This window comes from Schistocerca serialis, chromosome 3 (assembly GCF_023864345.2).
Source record: "Schistocerca serialis cubense isolate TAMUIC-IGC-003099 chromosome 3, iqSchSeri2.2, whole genome shotgun sequence".
Taxonomy (NCBI): domain Eukaryota; kingdom Metazoa; phylum Arthropoda; class Insecta; order Orthoptera; family Acrididae; genus Schistocerca; species Schistocerca serialis.
The window spans coordinates 1013128315-1013143283 of record NC_064640.1 but is presented as its reverse complement, the minus strand read 5'-3'; the positions used below and the strand labels follow the sequence as shown (position 1 = coordinate 1013143283).

General features: G+C 42.2%; 1 protein-coding gene across 1 annotated transcript in view; it reads left to right on the top strand.

The window, feature by feature from the left end:
- The window catches only part of LOC126471471 (zinc finger FYVE domain-containing protein 9), a 429993-nt gene that overhangs the window by 226850 nt on the left and 188174 nt on the right, over positions 1 to 14969 (top strand). Inside the window, exon 7 of the mRNA XM_050099668.1 lies at positions 2496 to 2651. Within this exon, the coding sequence (XP_049955625.1) occupies positions 2496 to 2651 (156 nt within the window). The remainder of the gene's footprint in view (positions 1 to 2495; positions 2652 to 14969) is intronic.

Below are 14969 nucleotides of genomic sequence, written 5' to 3'. Positions count from 1 at the left end.
CAGTGTCGCTCTATCACTGACAATCTTGTGTCCATTGAGTCTGCCATCCTAACAACCTGTTCCAGACGACAACACCTGATTGCCGTCTTTCTTTACTTACGTAAAGCATACGGCACAACTTGGGGACATCATATCCTTGCCGCATTGTATGAGTGAGGTCTCCGGGTACCACTCCCGATTTTTATCCAAAAACTTCCTGTTGCTCTGTACTTTCTGTGTCCAAGTTGGTGACTCCCATAGTTCCATCCATATCCTGGAGAATGGAGTCCCACAGGGCTCTGCATTGAGTGTCTCTCTATTTCTAGTGGCCATTAACGGTCTAGCAGCAGCTGTCGGGCCCTCCGTCTCACTATCTCTGTATGCAGATGACTTCTGCGTTTCGTACTGCTGATCCAGTACTGTTATTGCTGAGCAGCGTCTCCAGGGAGCCATCCACAAGGCGCAGTCATGGGCTCTAGCCCACAGCCTCCAGTTTTCAGCTGCAAAGTTGTGTGTCATGCATTTCTGTCGGCATCGTACTGTTCATCCGGAACCCGAACGTTACCTTAATGACGGTCCACTCACTGTAGTGGAGACATATCAGTTTCTAGGACTGGTTTTCGATGCTCGATTGACTTGGCTCCCTCATCTTTGTCAACCTAAGCAGAAGTGCTGGCAGCACCTCAATGCCCTCCATTGCCTGAGCAACACCAATTGGGGTGCAGATCACTGTACTCTGCTGCAGCTCTACAGAGCCCTTGTCCAATCCCGAATTGACTATGGGAGTGTGGTTTATGGTTTGGCAGCGCCTTCAGCTATGCATTTACTTGACCCTTTGAGCCACTGTGGGATTCGATTAGTGACAGGAGGTTTTAGGATGAGTCCGGTGACCAGCGTACTGGTGGAGGCTGCTGTCCCTCCACTGCAGATGAGGCGTTCGCAAATGCTTGCCAGTTATGCAGCACACATTCATAGTACCGCTGAGTATCTGAATTATCTTCTTCTTTTCCCGCCCACGGCAGTCCATCTCCCGCATCGGCAGTCCAGATCGGGGCTAACGATTGCGGTTCGCATGCGGTCCTTTCTCTCCAAACTGGAGTCCTTACCTTTACCACCTCTACTTGCGGTCTATTCACGTACACCTCCATGATGTACGCCTCGACCTTTTTCATGGCCCTAAGGACTCCGTTAACCCCGCCACTCTCCGCTGTCACTTACTCTCGATTCTTGACGTGTTCCGGGGCTCTGAAGCAGTTTACACTGACGGCTCATTGGCTGATAGTCACGTTGGCTTCGCATATGTTCATGGAGGACATATTGAACAGCACTCCTGGCCAGTTGGCTGCAGTGTTTTCACTGCTGAGCTGGCGGCCATATCTCGTGCACATCCACTCATGCGGTTGCGTGTCATTTCTCCTGCGTATTGACTCATTGAGCAGCCTACAAGCTATCGACCAGTGCTACCCTTGCCACCCTCTGGTAGCATCCATTCAGGAGTCCATCTATGCCCTGGAACAGTTCTGCCATTCCGTGGTGTTTGTGTGGACCCCAGGCCACGTTGCAATCCCCGCCCAGCAACAAACTTGCCGACAGGCTGGCCAAACAGGCGACGCGGAAACCACTTCTGGAGATAGGCATCTCCGAAGGTGACCTGCGTTCTGTCTTACACCACAGGGTTTTTCGGCTTTGGGAGACAGAATGGCATTACAGCACGCACAACAAACTGTGTCTCATTAAGGAGACTATGACTGTGGGAGTCTTCCATGCAGGCCTCTCGCAGGGAATCAGTTGTCCTGTGCCGGCTCCGCATTGGCCATACGTGGCTAACGCATGGTTACCTACTCCGTCCTGAGGACCCACCTCATTGTCGCTGTGGGTCCCTAATGACAGTTGTCCACCTCTTGCTGGACTGCCCACTTTTAGCTGCTCTGCAGCGGGATTTTAACTTTCCCAGCACCCTACTCTTGGTGTTGGGTGACAATGCCTCCACAGCAGCTTTAGTTTTATGTTTTATCTGTGAGAGTGGGTTTTATACTTCTATGTAGGTTTTAGCACATGTCCTTTGTCCTTCTGTGTCCTCCACCCTAATGCTTTTAAGGTGGAGGTTTTAATGTGTTGCAGAGTGGCTTTTCCTTTTTATTCTTTTGGTCAGCCAGCCACTTTGATCTGCTTACATGTTTTACTCTCTTATGTTTCTTGCGTCTCTCTGTTGTTTTCGTGTCCTCTTTTGTTACTTTTAGTGTTCATTGCCTTCCCATCGTTCTTGTGGCTTTTACTTTCTTTCCGTTTTGTATTATATGTTTCGTCCGTTTTATTCTCACACTTGTGACATTGTTTTATTAGGAACAAGGGACTGACGACCTCATAGTTTGGTCCCTTCTCCCGCCTTTAAACAAACCAACCAACCAACCTCTTTGTTGTATGAATTTGCTATCATAGGTGTAAACTTTAAAAAAAGATTTATTGGAGGTGCTTCAAAGTTAATATATTTATCTGGTTTCATGAAACATTTTCAGGTAGTTCAAGGCCAAGAAGTGAAGTCACTAAACAGGTAATGTTTAGTGATGGTATTCGTCCTGGCGGAGACTTAACGGAGTTGGATGGTTCATCTGAACCAAGAATACCTTATCGCCGCCAGGAAAGGACTTCAAAGAGGATTGGTACACCACCTGGTCAGTAGATATATGTTCATATTTTTTCGTCTTTAAGTGGTTTGCATGAGGAACTAAAACAGTTACTGCTTTACTGTACTTTTTTTCCAATCCCTTTTTTCCAGCAATAAATGTTCCCAAAATTTCCGTGTCAGAAGCATACCTACAGTTAAACAGATCTGAGCACAGTTGTAAGACACATCACATTTTAATGCATAGTATTGCATTATTGTGTTCACAGAGAAAAAAAGAATGTTGCATTTCTATTGAAACTACTGCATGATGGTGTACTTAACTGCATGTACCAGAATCAAATGCAGAGGAAGAGCACACAACAGCAGCAAAAAATTCAGCTGCAAGATGCATTGGTTTCTTGTTGTAGAGTTATCAGGGGGACTGATAGGACAGGCAGAAGAAATGTCTCTCGTGGTAAGCTGAACGTGATCTTTGAAAGGACAAATCTCTCCACTCAGAGCTTGGGGAGATACACAATAGAATATCAGTAATAGATTCCTGAGAGTGCGGAAGTGCTGCTTACTAGATGGCAGTCTGTATGTTAGTAGACAGAACCCTTGTGTTAAGGTGAAATAATTTGAAATATATAAGAAGAAACACAGTGTGATGAAAAAGACTACACATATGAAACAAAAGTGTAAGGAAAGGCAAATGCAGTGTTAAGGGTTTGCAGCAGCGAAAAGGTGAGGATAATTAAAACAATGGTGAGTGGACAAGGTAGTGTAAGTAGGCAACAGTGGAGAATTGTGTAACTTCACACCTGCAGTTGATAAGATCAAAATCTATGTTGCAGAGAAAATTCCTAGCTGTGCAGTTCTGATGTCCTATTATTTGGAGCAAATATTCAAATTATTTGAGAAGATATGTCCTCGTCACTGCATACATGTTATGAGGCAAAGAAACAGGTTTTAGAGGAAGGACTCTGAGATGGTCAAAAATTTTAAACAAATATATCGTGCAGTGCCTACACAATGCAAGGGGTTTGTTGATAGGTTGAGAAAAATGTTAGGTGGTTCATACCTTGCGGCATATTTGATTAGCATTCCTATCAGTATACTGTAATTTGTTTTGCTTTTGAACTTTGTATATTTCTTGGTAACCTTCAGTGTCAATTTTTTTTCTATTCCTGTAACTAATTCTGAAAGCTTGAGATTTGAGGGATCTTTCCATTCTCCCTGCTTGCTCAATGTATAAGAATTGTTTGGCTGAAAGTAGTTATATCTGCTTGATTATTTTAAGAGTGTTGTTGCTTGGCTGTAAGTACTTGTTATATCTGTCATTAATGTAGATATGGTAATTGAACATCTGGAGTGGTGTATAAACAGTTTAAGAAGTAAAGGTTACATCTCAGCAAGTAACTGCGGCACTTAGTTGCCGATAGGCACATAAACAAGATGGAACTTTGCATACTATCTTGTGGATCAATTATTTATTGCTAATGTAGTTACTACATCAGTGATTTTTATGTAATTTTTCTTCAGCTTTCAGATTAGAACATATCTAAAACAGGAAGACATATAAGTAACTATTCTTCATTTGCTCCTTCCATTAATGGTGCAAGAAAAAATCCTAATGTATGGCAGTATCTTTGTTGTTGACTTTCATACTTATGATTGACTTCTTAAGATAACTTCAAAGCTGTAAACCTTGAGTTATAATTATTATTTCTTGTCTGAGTGTTTATACAGTCATGACTATGTTCAGCAGTAATGCTTTTTAGTGTGTACTGATGTTCAAACAAATTTTTTGATTCCATTAAGTATTTGCTGGTGCTAAATTTAGTTATTGAGAAAAGGACAGTTTGTGAAGAATTTTTAATTACATGTTCTAGCACCCAATGAGTAGCATATGTGTATGAAGTCAACAGTTGCTACTTCACTCAGGAAATATGATCACTTAATACTTAAAGATATACACTCCTGGAAATTGAAATAAGAACACCGTGAATTCATTGTCCCAGGAAGGGGAAACTTTATTGACACATTCCTGGGGTCAGATACATCACATGATCACACTGACAGAACCACAGGCACATAGACACAGGCAACAGAGGATGCACAATGTCGGCATTAGTACAGTGTATATCCACCTTTCGCAGCAATGCAGGCTGCTATTCTCCCATGGAGACGATCGTAGAGATGCTGGATGTAGTCTTGTGGAACGGCTTGCCATGCCATTTCCACCTGACGCCTCAGTTGGACCACCGTTCGTGCTGGACGTGCAGACCACGTGAGACGACGCTTCATCCAGTCCCAAACATGCTCAATGGGGGACAGATCCGGAGATCTTGCTAGCCAGGGTAGTTGACTTACACCTTCTAGAGCACGTTGGGTGGCACGGGATACATGCGGACGTGCATTGTCCTGTTGGAACAGCAAGTTCCCTTGCCGGTCTAGGAATGGTAGAACGATGGGTTCGATGACGGTTTGGATGTACCGTGCACTATTCAGTGTCCCCTCGACGATCACCAGTGGTGTACGGCCAGTGTAGGAGATCGCTCCCCACACCATGATGCCGGGTGTTGGCCCTGTGTGCCTCGGTCGTATGCAGTCCTGATTGTGGCGCTCACCTGCACGGCGCCAAACACGCATACGACCATCATTGGCACCAAGGCAGAAGCGACTCTCATCGCTGAAGACGACACGTCTCCATTCGTCCCTCCATTCACGCCTGTCACGACACCACTGGAGGCGGGCTGCACGATGTTGGGGCGTGAGCGGAAGACGGCCTAACGGTGTGCGGGACCGTAGCCCAGCTTCATGGAGACGGTTGCGAATGGTCCTCGCCGATACCCCAGGAGCAACAGTGTCCCTAATTTGCTGGGAAGTGGCGGTGCGGTCCCCTACGGCACTGCGTAGGATCCTACGGTCTTGGCGTGCATCTGTGCGTCGCTGCGGTCCGGTCCCAGGTCGACGGGCACGTGCACCTTCCGCCGACCACTGGCGACAACATCAATGTACTGTGGAGACCTCACGCCCCACGTGTTGAGCAATTCGGCGGTACGTCCACCCGGCCTCCCGCATGCCCACTATACGCCCACGAACAAAGTCCGTCAACTGCACATACGGTTCACGTCCACGCTGTCGCGGCATGCTACCAGTGTTAAAGACTGCGATGGAGCTCCGTATGCCACGGCAAACTGGCTGACACTGACGGCGGCGGTGCACAAATGCTGCGCAGCTAGCGCCATTCGACGGCCAACACCGCGGTTCCTGGTGTGTCCGCTGTGCCGTGCGTGTGATCATTGCTTGTACAGCCCTCTCGCAGTGTCCGGAGCAAGTATGGTGGGTCTGACACACCGGTGTCAATGTGTTCTTTTTTCCATTTCCAGGAGTGTATTTCTTGCTATAACATGACTGAAGTAGTATAATTTGAATCAGTTTTGTTACACTCATAACCGTGACAACTTCCTCATAAGTGATGGCTGGCCAAAATAGTGTACAAGGGAGTGCAGACAGTATGATTATGTTGTATTTGTTGTCTGCTTTTTGTACTCTTAGAAAACCTAGTGCTTCTGAGGTAAGCTCTATGGTTGTGCAGTTTCTTCATGTATTTAGTTTGGTAATTGTTTATTCATCCACAGCCCATTTTACAATGATATTAGACATTTCAGCTTAATGAAACAGTAAAACACAATGAAAAGTTTACAATTAAACATAATTTAAGTTAAGATCCATATAATTCATTTAAGATCTAGTTTCACCAGGACTTAGACATTGTTTACAACTGGACAATTTTAATGTGCCAGAAAAATTCAAATTAGCACAAACTTCGGTGCAGACAAATTCTAGGAAAGTTCCTTTAAAAAAGCCAGTTCCAATTTCCTTCCCCACCCTACCCCAATCTGAGCTTGTGCTCTGTCTTTTGTGATGTTGTCATTGGAATTTTAAATCCCAATCTTGTTTTCTATCTTCCGTAATTAAGGATATGTTGAATGCGGGAAGATGACTAGAGGTCATCACAAATACTGAGTGAATGAATTTTAGTAACATATATTACAGTGGAAGTACATTGTAGAAATGTTTTATTATTAATTTATATTACATTTTTACTGGCTTCTGCTTTGTGTTACATAAGTTATATGGTACTGTATGTGCTAGCCAATGGCCTTACTGCAGTGGTAAACACTGGTTCCTGTCAGATTACCGAAGTTAAACACTGTTGGGCTTGAGTAGCACTTGGATGGATGTCTGTCCGGGTCTGCCAGGCACTGTTAGCAAGCAGGGTGCACTCAGCTCTTGTGAGGCCAATTGAGGATATACTTGATTGAAAAGTTGCGGCTCCAGCGATGAAAACTGACAACACCTGGGAGAGCGATGTGCTGACCACTTGCCCCTCCATATTTGCATCCAGTGATGCCTAAATGTTCAGACGGAGGGACATCAAATTGTGCAGTTTGATTCCCTGGTAGAAAATTTTGTTTTGAGTTTATTTTCCCTTGGTAAATGTATGCTAGTGCTAGATCCTGTTCCACAGTCATGGGTAGGGCTATTTGTGTAATAACAACAGATATTTTACTTAGGATTGATAGATGCAATCATGTGATGCTCTTTAAACAAATTTCTACCATGAGCCATATTATTATTATTATTATTTTATTCTTATGGAACTTCTCTACATTTTCAAAATTATATCCATACTTTAATAATTTAATCTCCAAAAAATGAGTCCGTAACTAAAGAAGGAGTATTCATGAGAACTGTATGTAACAATGACTGTGTGTATGTAACAATGACTGTGACACACTTGCTATTACATGTTGTCGATAGGATTCTAATGTTGGAACATGTTGTAGATAGTCTCCTTGCTAGTATCTTCATAATCTCATTCCACTTCAACTGAAGATCACCAGTAAAAACTTCATGTTGTACATTCAATGGAAGTATCATCTACGTTTGATGTGACACTGTAATTTCCCCTATTTCAGCAAATATTAGTGACATTTGATTGTTTTGTGTTGTGTGTTAGTTTATTACTGACTGATGATAAACATCTTTTGTGGTGTTTTATCTGAGATTACAATGGTGTTCTCATAAACGAAGATACTTACTTCCCCATCTCTAATACATTCCTAAGTCACTTCTGTATATCAAGAGCAATTATGTTCCTTAGATATAACCCAAAGATGAACCTGTATTAATTTATTTTCTGTCTGATAATGCTTCACAAGACACACTGACGAGCCGAAACATTATGGCCATCTGCTTAATAGCTTGTTGGGCCATCTTTGTGACTCAATATATTTCCGATTCTGCGTATTAACAATTCTACAGTTTTTGGTATATTTTTGGAGCTACGTAGCACCAGTTGTCTATGCACAAGTTGTGTAATTCCCATAAATAACTGGTCGCTGATATGTGTATGCAGTAATGGCACTAGATAGCGATACAGATGGGAACCATCGGATTCACATCAGGTGAATTTGGTGACAGACATTAATTTGATTTCACTGTCATGCTCCTTGAACCACTATAGCACAATTCTTGCTTTTAGACACAGTCAGTTGTACTGCTGAAAGACGACGCCATTGTCAGGGAAGACGTCAAGCATGAAGGGGTGCAGGTGTTCCACAATTGACCTGTATCCTCGATTACTACCACAGGTCCCATGCAAGTGCAGAAGACTATCTGTCATAGTGTAATACTGCTCCCACCAGCCTTCATCTGTGGCATGGTGCACGTTTTGAGCAGGCGTTTGCCTGGATCATGACATTTGTGGAGACGACCATCGACCTGGTGTAGGAAAAACTGATTCATCCAAAGAGCTGACATGTTTCCAGCGATACACAGTCCAATCTCGATTATCCCAAGCCCACTACAATTATAAATGACAGTGTTATTGGGCCAACATATGAATATGCTGGGGTCGTCTGCTGCGGAACCCCTTGTTCAACAATGTGTGCTGAATTGTACATGTACGTCCACCGGCATTGTGCTCTTTCACCAGAGGTGCCACAGATCGCCATCTGTGATATTTTACATAGCAGACAAGCGTCCAAGAAGAATTGTGGACAGCCAAACACTTAGCGCCTAATGGTAGTTTCACTGCACTTCTACCACATTCTGTAGATGCTCACGACAGTAGCATGTGAACATTCGACGAGTTTCACCATTTTTGAAATACTTGTTCACGGGCTCTGCGTAGTAATAATCTGCCGTTTGGCAAAGTCACTTATCTCAGTGGATTTCTCCATTTGCAGCGCAAATCGTTGCTAGGGTAATCCCCCATCCATCTCTTCTTACCTTACTTTTCTTACTGCGTTGTGTGCCCGCAACGCCACCAAGAGGTATCCAACTTTACAGTGGGCAGTGGTCATAATGTTTTGGCTTATCAGTGTATATTTATGCTTAATTTAAGTTCTCTCTACATCTGTACCGTGTTTCTCATATATGATCTGAGGCAGTCTTTCTCTTATTCCTGTTGATTCTAGCTTTTCTGTTATATGGTCAACAGTGACAGTGGCCATGGGTAGATTTGAGACTATGTCTGACCGACTGGTGAATTAAATATCCACTTCTTTAAACCCCACCTTTGCTAATTCTGTATTTCTATGGCAAAAGGGATATTCTACCTAAACCTACAATGTGTAAAGTTCTCCTGGACAGCACACTGCTCATTCATATTTTCAAGTACACAGTAGTAATAAACCTGTGAAACATTTCAAGAAATCACTGTAGGTGAGTGGTCAATAACAATGTAACAAATGATACAATATGTGAAAGAAAAATTCTTGGACTTTGTTTAACATTCTTTATAAATGTTCTGTGTGTCCACCCTTCATCACACGGCACACATCTGATCCGTAATCTAATTCTACCTATACCCAACTCAACATATTGGGTGAAGTGGATTGGGGGTGATGCGTTGCTTCTGTGTATAATTGGGTTGTGGCAGCGGATCATGGCAGGGGTGCAGGCTGATGGCAGCTCAGTAAAACAATATTAAAGGTCAATCACTTTATTGTAACTTGTGCAGCTACACTCGTAAGCCACAGTGTAGTGGCAATGCCCCCTTGGTGTGTGGTGCTGGAGGTATGTACTGCACGGTGTTGGCTGGCACCCTGCTGGTAGACCGTGGTATATGTGCCTTGGAAATCTAACGCCCACCGGCAAGCTAGCAGTGCATGACCCAGTTAGGTGTGGTGCAGCTGCATGCAGGTGGCGTCAGTGGTGCAGAAGATGGCTGGAACACTTGCAGAGGATGCCAGCCTCTGCCAGTGGCCGCACAAGGCACCAAGGTGCCCACACAAGCATGGAAGGGAGGATGGCTGTATTGCCCCCAATCACGACTCACTGTCCCCTGGGCGGGAGTCAAGCTGCTGCTGGAATTAGTTGGGAAGTAGCCCACCATACAAGAGGCATCAAGTCTGAGAATGAGGGTTTGGTATTAGAAAATGGTGCAGTAGTGGTGGCTGACAGGGCTCATAGTGGTTCCTTGCTGACACAAGATGCTGCAGTGCCTGGCGGGACCCCATCATCATAGCAGGTGCGCTGGGCAGTGAAACTCTCTGTTAAAAATTGATTGTTATTTATACTGGTCAGCAGTTCACTTTCACTTCTGTTAATGCTACACTTTTATGCTTCCAAAGTAACGGTAAAAAAATAGTGATGGGTCTATACACAGGAGTGATGATAACAGCTGCTGCGATACAGTGTTGTAGTCTTCAAGGTTGTGTAGTGGATACAGAACATAAACGCTATCTGTGATGTAACCTCATCAAGAAAAAATCGCAATAGTCAAGTCTAGCAACCCTGGTGGCTACTCTGAGAGCTTCAAGTCAGTAGCCGCAACATGACCTATCCAGCAATGTGGCATTGTCTCAGTCAGGTAACCTCGTACACAATTTCGAAAATGTGAAAAGGTGCCATATTGTTGAAAGTTTAAGTCCCTGCTATGAGTTTTAAGTTGTGCTGTGAGCCATGTTTGTAGCATGTCAAGGTAGGCGATACCATTGACAGTTTACTCAGCAAAGAAGAAAGGTCCATGAACTGTCTGGTTGGACATGACACACAACAAGTTAACATGTTCGACACTTGCATGTGATTTTGTCTCCCATGTATGTTGTGTAGGTTGACCTTTCCTGGCACATGGGGAAAAAAGTGGCTACATCATTGAACATTTATTTGTTTGTAAAGTTTTGATTTTCAAGTGGGTCTATTGTGGCTTATGGCATGCAAGAGCTGCAATTTGTACAGTTTCACTCTTAATTGCTTTCAAAGGATTTTGACCCCGTTGGCTAAGAGACGTTGAATTTTGCACTGGCTTGGTAGGTAAGTTTTGTGGGGTTTCACAGCATTACGTCCCTCACTTGATCCTCTTTCTGTTCTGACATACATGCTCATATGACCAAACATTTTGCATTGCAAAACCAACCATCATCCTCACATTTCTTGTACCACTTTCTATGCTCTTGTAAAATGGTGGTGTATTGTGAAATTTTGCTACAGAAAGTTCTTTACACACTCGCTACCAGTTGCCAATAGGCACATTCTATCACAAAAATTGTTTTCTGTTCTTAGTTCGCTGCAATTTTCAGTAACTATGTCAGTGGCGCTCTTGTTGGTAATTTTCCAAACTAATTTGCTGCACTACATTAACTTTAGAAGTTTATCTTTCATGTATTGTTTGTCACGTTATATTTAGCCATTTCACTATACCAATGTTTTTAGAATGTTTCATGGACATCATGATTATGCTGTAGTTTTTACAGGTGTAATAAATGATTTGCTATTGTTGTCTTAAGTAACTAAAGCACAGTTTGGAGCTCATATTAATTGATGACAGCTCAGAAATTAATACCTCTTAAGTGCACATAATGCTGTCAGGTACATGTAAATAATCATAAAGGCCTGGCCAAACAGAATGCATCCTTCCAGCACAACTTGCATTGTCATGAATGAACACAACGTTTTTCTGTGTAAGAACCCATAAGCAGACCAGCTGGCTGCTGCAATTGCAGCTGCAGCCGTCACCACATGAAAACGGCCTAGAACAAAGTCAGTATTTGGTTGGCATTTGCCAGGCAAATGTCATGTTGGCAGCCAATGTACTAACCTCACAAAAGACACACATTTTTCATAGAAACAAATCTTTTGGCCTAGGAACACCTCCACCTTATACTAGCATTGTTAAAAGATTGTGAATTGAAACACGGTTCCAGTATGGTAGAGGCTTTGGAAAGATGTTACCGGAGATGTTCACATTCCATTTTAACCTGTTCATGCTTGCCTGTTAGGCAGGCAGGCAGGCAGGCAGGCAGGCAAGCTGCCACATGTTATCAGCGGAAGGGATAGGTTGCTTTGCTTCCATCTGAGCCAAGCTGTGCCCAACCTAAGCAAGCTAAAGGAATCTTGCTTGCCATGTTACCACTGTGCTACACTATGCAGCAGGTGTTTCTGTATGCTTTCATTGTAGTGTTTTGTATAGGGTTTGGAAGTTGATGAAAAATCTTCTTTTTGTCTGAGTATCACAAATGAAGCTAAAGAAATACGTATTCAAATTTGGCTCATTTTAGACCAAATAATGATGTATTTTATTCATCCTTTTTTTTCAGTGTATTTTGTGATTATTTATTTATTTTCACTTGAACAGTTTTCTCTGCAACTTCACCCTTTTTTCTCTATTCAAACCATCATCATGTCACCTCTAATATGTTTTTTCTGTAGGAATTAGAAATGTTTCTGAAAGCCAAGGTCTTCTGCACTTAAGCCTAAGTACCTGAAGATTTCTATTATAGTGCAACACCAACTAAATTAAGGTTTTGGAAGTTGAGTTTCTGTAACCTTGGTGTGTTTCAGTCAAATGTGGCCCCAAGTTACACCAATTTTAGTTATTTTTTCCAGGATGTATATTGCGTGTACGCTGAATTCATTAGACAAAAAAGTTCATTTTTAATTCCCTAAATGCATTTTAGTGAACACGAAGTTTATTTTTCATATTAATTAATCTAAAAAAGTACATATCTGAAAGAAGAACATTTGATTTCGTACTAAGCTTTCTTCGCACTACATTGTGTACCATCAGAATGTGGTTTTTAATATCCACTGAGCCATGTTTTTTTTCATATTTCAATCAGTTTTTTTTCCTAAGTTAGAAAGCCTGTATACTGCTAAATGGCCTTAAGCCCTTAGCTCAGATCTCCACACACTATATCCTGTTTCAAAGTATTTATGGAATGAGGAAACTGCTGGTCAAATTTGCAGACATGTTGTAACATACTTGATGTTTCTGAATGAGTGTTTAGTACCTTTTTACACAATTTGCGTTGTGAGATGCCTTCTGATTTATTTGAAGCTGCCTCATAAATACACGAAAACTTTTCTTCTGCTGTAAGTGGGCTCTTGTTTCATGTCTGGTATACATTCCCTGATTCTTAATTTTTTTTCAGTCTCCTTTAAGCTTGGTCTGTTAATTTCACTGTGCCCACTGTTATGATAAATTAACTGCAGTGAAACTATCTGTGCAAACATATACCTGGCCATTTGTTAGTCACGTTGGACTGATAGCGCGACCTGTTGTCAGGTGCAGCAGGCTGAACAGCTCCCGTGTAGCTTGCCAGGCTTGCAGAAACTCAAGTTGGATGCTTTAACCACTGTGCTTCAGTATACACCCACTTGTGTGTGTGTGTGTGTGTGTGTGTGTGTGTGTGTGTGTGTGTGTGTGTGTGTGTGTGTGTGTTGCGGCGGGCTGAGCTGCTTTAATGGTTGTGGTGGAGATAAGGACAGGCAGGATGGAAAGAGAATGTGTGCACCTCTGGGTGTTACCAGGAGTAACAAGTCTTCTGAGGCCATTCTGTAAACACTCTCTGGGGCTCATGTTAACAGAAAAAACTCTGTCTTCCATATGCTGAGTTTTTTCCCCTTTAAAGAAACTTGTCCACTACATGAGCCCTTTGTTGTCGAGTTTTGTACGACAAAATTTTCAGTATTGAGCATTATACTGAAGGTGTTAACATAGTATGCTGCCACACACAAAAGTATTTGATAACCGGTCAACAAGTGTTAATATAGCAGGGCTTCTAACACTGGGCCCACTGCTAAGGTCCTTCAGTAAGCATACGAAGGTAAGTCAGGGTGTAATATTGCAGTAATAGAGAATGAGCAATGAAGTTAGTGCTAGGAAACAACATACTGGCAGTTATTTCTTGTAGCCGAACATTTAAGCTGCCTCACAACCAGTGGACATGCCCATGTGACACAATTTAGGTACAGCTTGTGGTACATGTAATGTTAAAACAACAGCTGATTCCTCAAACTGGGGGGGCTATCAAGTACGGGGTCCCACGGGGTTCGGTCTTAGGTCCTTTACTGTTCTTGATATACATTAATGACTTACCATTCCACATTGATGAAGATGCAAAGTTAGTTCTTTTTGCTGATGATACAAGTATAGTAATAACATCCAAAAACCAAGAACTAAGTGATGTAATTGTAAATGATGTTTTTCACAAAATTATTAAGTGGTTCTCAGCAAACGGACTCTCTTTAAATTTTGATAAAACACAGTATATACAGTTGCGTACAGTAAATGGCACAACTCCAGCAATAAATATAGACTTTGAACAGAAGTCTGTAGCTAAGGTAGAATTTTCAAAATTTTTAGGTGTGTCCATTGATGAGAGATTAAACTGGAAGCAACACATTGATGGTCTGCTGAAACGTCTGAGTTCACCTACATATGCTATTAGGGTTATTGCAAATTTTGGTGATAAGAATCTGAGTAAATTAGCTTACTATGCCTACTTTCATTCACTGCTTTCGTATGGCATCATATTCTGGGGTAATTCATCGTTGAGTAGAAAAGTATTCATTGCTCAAAAACGTGTAATCAGAATAATTGCTGGAGCCCACCCATGGTCATCCTGCAGACATCTATTTCAGGATCTAGGGATCCTCACAGTAACTATATTCACTTATGAAATTTGTTGTTAATAATCCAACCTAGTTCAAAAGTAATAGCAGTGTGCATAGCTATAACATCAGGAGAAAGGATGATCTTCACTATGCAGGGTTAAATCTGACTTTGGCACAGAAAGGGGTAAATTATGCTGCCACAAAAGTCTTTGGTCACCTACCAAACAGCATCAAAAGCCTGACAGATAGCCAACCAACATTTAAAAATAAATTAAAAGAATTTCTAGATGACATCTCCTTCTACTCATCTACTCATTGGCTGAATTTTTAGATATAAATTAAGGGAGGGGAAAAAAACAACTTAAACATTAGTGCCATGCAATATTTTGTGTAATGTAATATCTTGTACAGACATCTTTTATTAACCTGACCTGTTCCACATCATTACGAAGTGTTGTATTCATGATCTATG